General features: G+C 33.5%; 1 protein-coding gene across 1 annotated transcript; it reads left to right on the top strand.

The window, feature by feature from the left end:
- The first annotated feature begins 9254 nt into the window (after window positions 1-9254).
- Window positions 9255-11162, top strand: LOC137635870 (neurotrophin 1-like). The gene is made up of 2 exons (XM_068368303.1): window positions 9255-9279; window positions 10485-11162. Exons 1-2 carry the CDS (start codon window positions 9265-9267, stop codon window positions 11157-11159), a joined length of 690 nt encoding a protein of 229 aa, XP_068224404.1. The 5' UTR covers window positions 9255-9264; the 3' UTR covers window positions 11160-11162.
- The last annotated feature ends 855 nt before the right edge of the window (window positions 11163-12017 follow it).

Here is a 12017-nt window from a genome sequence, read left to right as displayed (position 1 = left end):
TAAAATGATACGAATTTAATACTTGTTTGTGGCAGATCCTTGTGTCAAATGAGCAGCTTACTAAATGTAAAGATGTTCTGTTGATTCAAATACATATCAGTCTGATATACTTTGGAAGCAATACTTTCTGAATCTAAATAGAAGTTGTTAACATCTAATAATCCCTCTCTATCTTTAATTCTAAGATCCATTTCCTCACTAACCTTATTCTTTGTATTTAATCCACTAAACACCTTCACTAAACTGTGAAGAATTTGCATAGATTGACCATCAATTTTTTACCATATCCTTCCTTCTTTTCTCTAATCAACGACACCAACTACATTATTCTCTTATGCTACGAATACGTATTAAACCAACTCCCTTTAATTCATGCTACTTATAAAGTCTTTTAACATTATCTTTAATCCTTTGCAGCCAGTTTATCCTCATATCTTATTCTGACTTCCTTACCATTAATCACATTTCCCCATTCACTACATTCTTCCCAACTCAAACTTCCATTTTCCCTTTTGTTTGAAGCTAATGAAGCTGGAAGTATGCCACAAGCTTCTTCCAATAATTATAATTAATCAATTACATTACTTAATTCCCATTTTGCTTTATAATATTAATCTTGGCAAACTCTGTAGCTCCAATAATCAAGACTCATTCCAAATTACCAACTTTTCAACACCGTTCACCAGTCTTATTTACTTTTGCATTCAAACCACCTAGCACAACGACCCTTTCATGTTCTCCAAACTAAGCTTGTACTTCTTTTTTCTAGCCTTTCACAGACTTATACAGCCTTAAACGTTCGGTTATCAAGCTAACACATATGTACTCTTTAACCTTCCATCTGATATTTCAAAATCTACCCATCCTTACCTCTGTGTCTTCTAGCCATCTAAAGCATAATTAATTGTCATCTTTCTAACCAGATACACCCTGCATTTTCTCATTTGTCTCAATAAGCATCTTAGATCCAACTTTCTCACACAACAAATTAACTGTCAATTCACTACTTCATATATTTCTACTAATTTTTCAAAGCAATAGTATAAACCCTGGCACTGCAATCATATAGCCCTTAAACTGGCTTACTTAAGAGCGATCGATATGTTGTTTAGGAAGCATAATCCTCCTACCATGGGGTCCACAACCCTATAATAGTCCATATTCAGACTTTGCATTATCATGTCTGGTACATACAAATGCACACACACACACACACACACACACACACACACTAATAAATTTCTAGCCGTAGTATCTCGACTGTATAAGATTTTTTTTTACCAGTCCCCTTGCAAAGCGTTTCAGTTAGGGCCAAGATATTCAAACTATTTCATAATTTCATTCTACACCCACACACACACACACACATATATATAATATATATATATATATATATATATATATATATATATATATATATATTATATATATTTTACATATATATTATATATATATTATATATAATATATATATATATACACATATATATATAATATATATATATATATATATATATATATATATATATATATATATATACACAGTATATATATATTATATATATATATACTGTATATATATATATATATATATATATATATATATAAATATATATATATATATATATATATATATTATATATATATATATATATATACTGTATATATATATATATATATATATATATATATATATATATATATATATATATATATATATATATATATAATAAAAGCAAATGCAGCCTTTTATGGTCCACTTTAAACATTAATTATATATAAACAAAGCCATTGAAATATATCAAGCATTGATGTACAAAACTTTCATTTTTTATGTTAAAACGAAAAAAAAATTGATATCAAAATTAAATTTTTTTTATCAGGTTTTCTTATTATAAATCTAATAAAAAAAACTACTAATATAAAACAAATTCCATTTTTTTGTAAGAAAATAAGATTTTTCAATATATATATATATATATATATATATATATATATATATATATATATATATATATATATATATCCAGTTTAACGGTCAAAGAATCTTCAATCAATAAACTAAATACGAGAAGAAATATGTCTTTATTATAACATAATAAATTAACGGTGAATTTAACCATCTTTGCGTGTGTAAGGTTACAATATTTGCGTGCGTTCTTACCAGTTACCACACGCGCGTGTGCCCAGTACAACGGTCAGTATATACAGTTCATTTGCGTGTGTATTGTCCACACTGGCATTCTTCCGAAAAAAAGTTCAATAAATATTTTTAATTACCAAAATGTAGTCCACCATCTCTCTCTCTCTCTCTCTCTCTCTCTCTCTCTCTCTCTCTCTCTCTCTCTCTCTCTCTCTCTCTCTCTCTCCTATGTACTATACAGGCTATACATTATATTTATTTATCTCTTTCCTCACAGGGCTATTTTTTCATGTTAGAGCCCTTGGGCTTTATAGCATCCTGCTTTTCCAACTATGGGTTGTAGTTTAATAATAATAATAATAATAATAATAATAATAATGGCATACCTATATGCTATGTACATATTTCTAATGTTTACCTATTATTTTACCCTCATCAAAATAACACATTAGGCTACCCTAAATAAAAACAGCTTTCATGACCTGAACAAATGTAACGCCAGGTAGATAAAACACAAAAAGTAAAAATATCATTGAAATTTGACCGTCACATTATCCTTATACCTATTCAGATAATTATAATTTTTCCATTGGGAATTTTAATCGAGTCAGTTTGCTTTTAATATCCTTCTTCCGCGTTTTAAAACGTCCTATGTATCCTCGATAAAAACTAGGTCCTCCGAAGGACATGGTAATTATTAAGGGCTGACGGTAGCGTCTTCAACCCGTTGGCGTAATTTGGCTAACCACAAGCTACTTTTTACGGAGGTTATAAAAACAGTGTCCTGAGGAGTCATGAGATATCCTATAGCGAGCTATTTCCTTCGTGAGATCCTTCAATTACAATCCTTTTTTGATAGGTAGTAGATAGGCCAGGGCACCAGCCACCCGTTGAGATACTACCGCTAGAGTTATGGGGTCCTTTGACTGGCCAGACAGTATTACATTGGGTCTTTTTCTCTGGTTACGGTTCACTTTCCCTCTGCCTACACATACACCGAATAGTATGGCCTATTCTTTACCGAAATTACCAAACAATTCTTCTTCATCCAAAGGGTTACTGCACTATAATTGTTTAGTGGCCACTTTGTTAAGGTTAAAAGAAACTCTTCAGCTATGGTAAGCAGCTCTTCTAGGAGGATACTCCAAAATCAAACCATTGTTCTCTAGTCTAGGGTAATGCCATACCCTCTGTACCATGGTCTTCCACTTTCTTGGGTTAGAGTTCTCTTGCTTGGGGGTGCACCTGGGTACGCTGTTCAGTCTTGTTTCTCTTCCTCTTGTTTTGTTCACGTTTTTATAGTTTGTAGAGGAGATATTTATTTTAATATTACTTTTCTTAAAAATTTTATTGTTCCTTGTTTCCTTTCCTCACTGGGCTATTTTCCCTGTTGGGCCCCTGGGCTTATAGCATACTGCTTTTCCAACTAGGGTTGTAGTTTAGCAAATAATAATGATAATAATAATAATAATAATAATAATAGAAATTTTGTTATATAAACAGAATCAATAGAGGTTTGCATATTTTCATTCTGCCATATTTTGTATATTCTCCTATGTGGTCTTTGCGCGACTAAAACTTGAGATACATTGGATTATTTTAAGTTTTTGCTATATTCCAAAGTAGTACTTAAAACGCTTCAAATGTTCAGACGTGAATAGCTCATCAGCAACTCGTCTAACACCCATAAACACACTGCGCTAACTATAAATATCTTGCAAGCAATCTTGAGCTTCTAGAATAACATAGCTCTATGCTAAATACCTTTCAATTTCTTAATCATGTCTCCTAAATAATTCTAATCTTAAATCACATATTAAATAAACATATCACCTAAACACAGATATACACAAATGGGCTCCACAAGGCACTACAAGAGTTGGAAGACCTAGGCCTACATGGCTGAGGACTATGAAGCCTGAAGTAGGATATGATGAATGGAGAAGTATTGAATTAAAAGCTCAAGATAGAGACACCTGGCGAAATCTAACTGAGACCCTTTGCATCAATAGGCGTAGGAGGAGATGATGATATATGTATGTATATATGTATATATATATATATATATATATATATATATATATATATATATATATATATATATATATATATATATAAATGTGGGCCAAAGGCCCCAGACATATTCTTACTCATGTCTGGGGTTTGGCCAGTTTTCCTCACCATGCTGGCGAGTACGGATTGGTGATGGTGGGAGATTTTCGTCTGATCACTCACAGCAAACCATTCTAGTATGGATGCCCATGACTAGTTCAGCTTTGCTGATCATGGCAATGCGTAAATCCTTTTACTATGTTAAGGTATCTCCTGTCATAATATATATATATATATATATATATATATATATATATATATATATATATATATATATATATATATATATATATATATATATATATATACAGTATATATGTGTGTGAGTGTGCGTGTGTGTATAAAAACGATCTGGACAGATAAGTGTGAAAAGACAATAAAAAGGAAAGTATAAAATTTTAGTATGAAAGACATGGACTATAGAGAAATAAAGGTCTTAATTTATTAAAGATATAAAAAAAAACGATCGAAAAAGTTAGATCAACAGGGAATACAACTGAGCGAAATCGCTACAAAATAAGGAATGTCCGCCATCTTGGAGATGGCGCTGTTGTCATACTCAATAGTAGTACGAGAACGGGGGTAACCTTGAAACGGCTCCCCTTCTATTCTGCCACACCCCCCTCGAAGCGTAAATGCTATTAGGGGTGCAGATTGCTATGTGGCGTGTCAAGAATACGTCCTCTGATATTATGCGATATCCTTGAGAGAAAATTTAAGGATATTTGCGCCAGGAGTTAGAATTCTGGATACCTAAAGGTACAATTCTCTGGGAATATCACTGTAGTACATATATCCCTTAAGAAGCTACTTTAAGGAACTTCCATCAGGACAACATGGCTATCTCACCCAAAAATAGATTTTTCGCTTCGCTTCAAAATCCGTTAAAAAATCACATGCGAAATAGGGATGAAATGGCCCAAACTATGATGGGGGGGGGGGTCGAATTAGAAACAAAATTCTAAACACTTGTCATAATTTCAAGGCAAAATGAAGAAAATGGTATAATTAAATAACATTTCAGAGGGAAGCAAAGACATTTTAAAAAACTATTCTGGATTATTTGATATAATATCCTCATTGAGAGATAACTCATCTCCTCTATATCATAAAAGAAACTTGATTCAGGACCCCTCATAGTACGTACAATTGATTTAGGATAAGCAATAACTTTTACACCTAGCTAAGGCCGTCTAATAATTGCCCATGGGTCAGGTTAGGTCAAAATGTAATATGATATTCTACTTTATATCTTAAAGCCGTTTAGGTCGGGCCAAGTAACGAATGTTCCGTCGGCTAGGGCAAAGCACCCTAGATTAGGTTAGGATGAATATCTGCAATATTCACTGTCAGACTTTCTCGCCTTATGATTTGTTTTGCAATTTAAACCAATTAGTCACATGAACCATTAATTCTTTTTATAAACTGTACCATGTAATTCATGTTCTTTTTGTAATTTTTACTGATACAATTAGCCTACATAAATTTTGGCTTTTTCTCCACCCACTGGGTTACCCTGGTTAAAGGTAGATATAGTATACAAACGCAGAAACAGATTTTTAGCACAAAAATCAAAAGAAAATATAACAAAACATTATATTAGTAACTGAAAATTGCACAAAACCCAAATGAAAATATGACAAAACATTGTATTGGCTATCTGAATAGTATAGATTTTTCATACCATTGGCAAGGAATTAATATATCATATAATAACCAATAGCAATGATGAGAAAAATTCTAGGATAGATTACTTCATTTATAATGAATATAGAGGATACTTTGCACCTTAGACTATTCTGATAAGACAATTTATCCTGAATCTAGCCTATCTTGGATAGCCAGGCCTAGCTTGTAGGCCTACTGATAAGTAATTTTTTACTTAACCTATTTTAGAGTGAATTTTTTATTATGACCAAAACCTGGGAGGAGAATAATTATGACCATGACCTGGTAGGCCTACTGATAAGTAATTTTTTACTTTTGGACTGAAATTTTATGACCATAACCTGGGTGGAGGATAATTATGACCATGGCCTGGTTGGATAGTTAAGCTTTGTGTGATTAGACAGAAAATAGGCTTTGCAAATAAAGAATTCAAGTAAGACTTAAGTCTGAACAAACGTTGACACTGGCATTGCCAAAAAAAATTGAAACAGGCAGCCATTTTAGCTCAATTTCATTCTTAATATGACTTTTAACTAGACGTATTGTAATCCTAATTATATAATGCATGTTGTTTTCAATCATTATCAAGTGAATTTAATTATTATGGACAATAGGCTTTTAAAAATTACAATTCAAATTTTGACTGGACACGAGTCTCCAGAATACTTTGCACCTAAATTCTACTTTCCTAAAAAGTGCAACAAACTTTCCCAACTTTTTCATTGTTATACAGTATCCTAAAAATCCCTGCATAACTATAAACACAAATATATATTATATTTTTACATTACACAGTGTAAAATACGCTTTTAAAAATATAACTAGTACTTACCATTACGACTGTGTCCAAAAGTTTCAAGTCAGCCCAACCGTAGGTAAAGTTGCTATTCTTGACATTAAAATCCGTATATATAATATACTTTTAGTATTTTTAATATTGCACAACACCAATGAATAAAAAATACACCATTTATTGGGTTATATTGGTTTTAAACATCGATAAACGGTGGAAAATAACCTATGCACTCGTATGGGGAAAGACGTTTGCCCACAGTGGACTATCATATTCGATTGAAATACCTATATAAAACTTATATCACGCATTGAACTATAACTATTCCTAATATATATATCTTCCAGAATTTCACGAGACAGATATTCACATATTTTAGTTTGAAACACAAATAAAAATCGTGGAAAAATACAAAATACACATCACCCGTGTTTCCATCAGACAAACGGGAACCGCGAACCTCACCATTTGACATTTCTTTCAAAACTAAAACAAAAAGTAACGTTCTGATTGGTTATTACTTTGACAGGTCGAACCGATTGACCAATAGCAAGGCAGTATTCATGTGACGTCACAAAACGTGTTTGGACACAAGTTTTATTTCAAATATGAGCTAATCGTGCTGCTGATAAACCTTATGTCTGTTATTTTGGAAATTTTATGTTTATGCGGTTCGTCCATGATTTTGAAGATACATATAACTGTTGATATTGTTTTCTTTTATCTATGAAATTGTAGTAGAACTGATTGACCATAGCAAGGCAGTATTGATGTAACGTCACTACACGTGTTCGGATACAAGTTTTTATTTCAAATATGAACTAAACTCTGATAAACCTTATGTCTGCTTTTGGGGAAATTTTATGTTTATGCGGTTCATCCATGATTCTTTAGTTACATATAACTGTTGATGTTTTTGTTTATCTATAAAAAGAAAACTATGACCTGAAACTTTATAAGTATTTTTATAAGTTTGGACATGTTGATTTAAGTGCAATTCCTCCCTAGACTTGTTGCAATCAAACAGAAGATATGAACCTATATTTTTCCTTATTTTAGTATGGAAACTATACTAAGGTATGATTATTCAATAAATATAACCAAAATAAAGATAATTTAATATACTTTGAATGAAAATACTGAAACGAAAGTTAAAACAACACCATGTACAACGAATTGGTAAGCATACATTCAACATAGACTTATACTAGCAGTTATTTGCTAATAATAACCTAAAATGCTATTTATTTTCCTATAAACACAACTTTACTCTGATCTTCCATCTCAATACATGTAAATACATTCATATAAAGTAGTTTTCATATATTAGTAATGTAGTTATGCTTAGAATACTATAAAATGCAATTAAAATTCTATAGACCTACACAGTTTTTGGTGATCCAAGATATGTTTACAAGACTTCTGACGTAAGGATTGTAAAATGATTCTATAAATGAAACCAAACATTTATATTCCAAATTCAGTATAAGATAAAAAATATATAACATTTTGTTATTTTTCATAACATTTCGACTGAAAATAACAGATAATGTAGACATACAAATGAGTGTTACAAGACCTAGCTCACATTTGGTAGGTCCACATATCATTCCCAGCTTAATGCAAAGCATTTAGGAGTATCTTATATGGATTTAGTTTACCTTTGAGGCTTCATTGAGATTCAAAATTTCCAAATATGTTATTCAGTTGCAATCTTCCAATTCAGTGTGGTTTGATAACCGTCCCATTGTGATATTGAGCTAACCTCACTATCTTTTGCACAATGGGAAATTAATGTCCTATTGAAAACTCATCATAATTGTTATTATAATTGAGATATTATCTATAATTTCTACCGAAAAAAAAGCCTATTTATTGTTTTACCAATTTTTACTAAATAGCATAAACGCTACTTTTCTTATACGTAAATCAAAATAAATTATTCTTACAGATTCAATGGCCAAATATTGATTAAAATCTGACATAGGTCTACAGTGGTAGCTACAAATAGGCCTATATATACATAGATAAACTTGTTAGAGATGAATTTCTTATCTGTTTATCAATAAGATTTCCTTTAAATATATTATGACCTACAAGAACAAATATAGATAATTGAAACCTGCCCAAGCTTCTTTCAAATCTATCAAATAGGCAGATATATAATAGGCCTACTTCCTTACCCTAGAAGATATAGGCCTACAGATTGCTCCTGATCTACTAGTGCTCTCCAGTCTACCCGGGTATGAATGGAAAAGAATGTAGGCCTAAAAACCTCACCCTTGAGAAACTACAAAGTTGTTCGCTTTTTATACCCCTTACGAAGGAGTGTAGGCCTATGGTAAAATAAATACATCTATACACGGTGATATATTTACTTGTTTGTAGACATATATTAATTACCCAACAAAAAAGACTATATTTAAGTTTTTGCTTCTCAAGGTTACCACAGGACTAGCCAAGGTAACAGCCTCAGCTAAGTACATTATATAAAGAGGTTTGCTGTGTCCAAAACCACCAGTGTCCTATTGGAAGGTAGACTGTAAGCAATGGATTCTTCTATGGTAAGTCTCTCTCTCTCTCTCTCTCTCTCTCTCTCTCTCTCTCTCTCTCTCTCTCTCTCTCTCTCTCTCTCTCTCTTTGGGTAGAAGCCTTCTAAACAGTAAACCTTACGTTAATTCACAACGCAGCAGTCGAATGATGAATTGGGCATGGACTATTGTGATTCTACATTCTAGAGCCATCCCTGTTAAGGCAACTGCTTCATGTGTGTATGTGTGCGTGGGTGTGTGTTTATGTAATTTTCCTCTTATAAAGAAATTTCCTCTAGTAGTGGGTGTCTCCAGAGATAGAACAACATAACGGTCACTGCTACACTCCTTCCTACTACCTAGTGACTTTGAGACTGGTCTCACTAACATGGGAACCTATAATAAAGTTTCTTAACTGTTTTATTAACCTTTTGTGTTTTTCTTGTTCTTTTTCTTCCATTCATTATATTGTACTTATTATTCCATTTGTTTACATGTTTTTTTAAATAATGTTATTTCCTTATAATTAATTCTATTCTTTGCTTTCTTCTTCTTCTTCTTCTTCTTCTCCACAACCGTTATCCTCACATTAAAGGGTTGGTTGCCTAATGCGCCCTCTCCAATGCTGTCTATCCTCTTCTCTCCATGTCATTATTCACCTCATCTCTCCACCTAAAACTCTGCCTCCCTCTTCATCTTCTCCCCCCCCCCCAACAGGTTCCTCCCAAGCCCTCTTCACTCCCTCCCATCCTCACCACATGTCCACACCATCTCAGTCGCGACACTCATATCTCTGTAATCTTTACTATGCCTGCCATTCTACTTATTTCATCATTTTCTCATCAGAAGTGATAAGATAACTGCAAGGGTATGCGATCGTGAAAACTCCCTGCTAAATTAGTTACCGTATTTGATGCTATTAAAGTGAGCATTGGTTACCCGATGGGTTGGACAGAAGACTTGAAAAGGCTACATACATTCTCTATTTTTCTTTATAATTATAGAATAATTTTTGCATAATAATGACTATGATTAATAGTGATCTTTTTCAAAGAAAATCAAAGAATGAATAACTGACTTATTCAAAACTATTCATAATCAGCTATTTATCAGTTCTAATCATACTGTTTTCACTATTACCATTATACAAAATGTTACAAGAAAACCTTTTAAATGTAATTCTATCACATTTTCCTTTCACAAATGAAAATAATTAAAAGATGTCAATGTTATTTCAGATGATTTGGCTGGCAGCTGCTGGACTGTGGCTGACAACGCTGCAAGTGGCCTCGGTTAACCTTGCCTCAAATCCCGGCTACGTTCTGACGTACAAACAGCGGGTGCATTGCGACGCCTCTGCACAGCCATCTTGCGCCAACAGCTCTGCTCTCAGTTACTGCTTGAGCGACGATGACTACCCTCTGAACGAGGTGAAGGCCTACATCCATGCTGACCCCATCTTTCGGAAGAAGTATTCGGACATCCGGAGCCAGTCAGCCAACGACCTGGTCAAGGACGTCAGCCGCGGGCAAGAGATAAGCTTTAGTTACCCCTACACTGGAGCGTCAACCTTAGACTCCCTTTACGACGTGACCCACTGGGTCGGTCCCGAGGGTTATATCTGCCCCTCGGAGGTTGCTTACGCAACGCCGAAGCGCGCCCAAAACGGAGAAGGCAAATGGCGGGTGATCATCAACGACGTTCCTTTCTACACTCAAACAATTCGTTTGGAGACTTGCTCTTACCCAGGCGCTGCCTGTCGTGCTTTGGCGCCATGCTACAACAGCGGCTGCACACAGAAGTACGTCTACCACCGCCTTCTCTCGTGGGACCCGTGTGATCCCTATAAGGGACTCTTCATCGACACTTATCGGTTACCCTCTACCTGCTCTTGCCATGTGCCAGCTATCTGATTTTACATCTTACCCCAGGAACTCTCAATGTCAACTTTATATTTGAATAAATTACAAAGCAAACGAAATACTTTGATGCCCTTTTTATGTAGGCCTATTGTGTTGTGAAGAAACTTTAGGTCTACTGTCTACAAGTGGAATATAACATTTTCTAATGGGTCAAACAATAAAAAATATATATTATATTGTATTATGTGTGGATGAATGTAAGCTCAAACAGTTGGTATTTAAAACAATTGGTTACACACATCTATATTATATTTCTAAAGATGCTTTTGCTTATAGCAAAACGTGACTTTCTTCGAGTTTGAAGAAGAAGAAGAAGAAGAAGAGAGAGAGAGAGAGAGAGAGAGAGAGAGAGAGAGAGAGAGAGAGAGTCCAGCTGAGTGTAAGTCAATGCCACTGAGTTTATAAATATAGTGAAACTGAAATGATTAACCATTCTACCTCTGAATTTATTTGTAAATGAAGACTAAATACTATAGAACGAAAGAGAAATTAAGATATATTCCAATAATTCAGAGCTTTTAGATGTAGGCCTAATATTATCAAACTTGAATAGACCTAGTAGCCTACATATATTCAAATTAATTGATGAAATTGATAAACATTTAACATCAACTAATCAAATAATACTGGATAATATAGTTTTTTTCCTATGCATTGAAAAACCATATGTTGAAAAATGTAATACCTAATGGCAAAATGATGACGTGGCAAAAAACAAATCAAGTACTGGACGTGAAGGATAGCGTGACGTCACAGTTTCACCAAGGCCACACGTCAAAGTCTGGGCTTTGTCGGTCTAGGGTTGTATCCACAAAAACATAGACAAGCAACTTGCATACCTTTTCCTTT

The sequence above is a fragment of the Palaemon carinicauda genome, unplaced genomic scaffold, assembly GCF_036898095.1.
Source record: "Palaemon carinicauda isolate YSFRI2023 unplaced genomic scaffold, ASM3689809v2 scaffold187, whole genome shotgun sequence".
NCBI classification, from domain to species: Eukaryota; Metazoa; Arthropoda; class Malacostraca; order Decapoda; family Palaemonidae; genus Palaemon; species Palaemon carinicauda.
The sequence above is the reverse complement of the archived record's forward strand: the minus strand, read 5'-3'. Positions and strand labels throughout refer to the sequence as shown.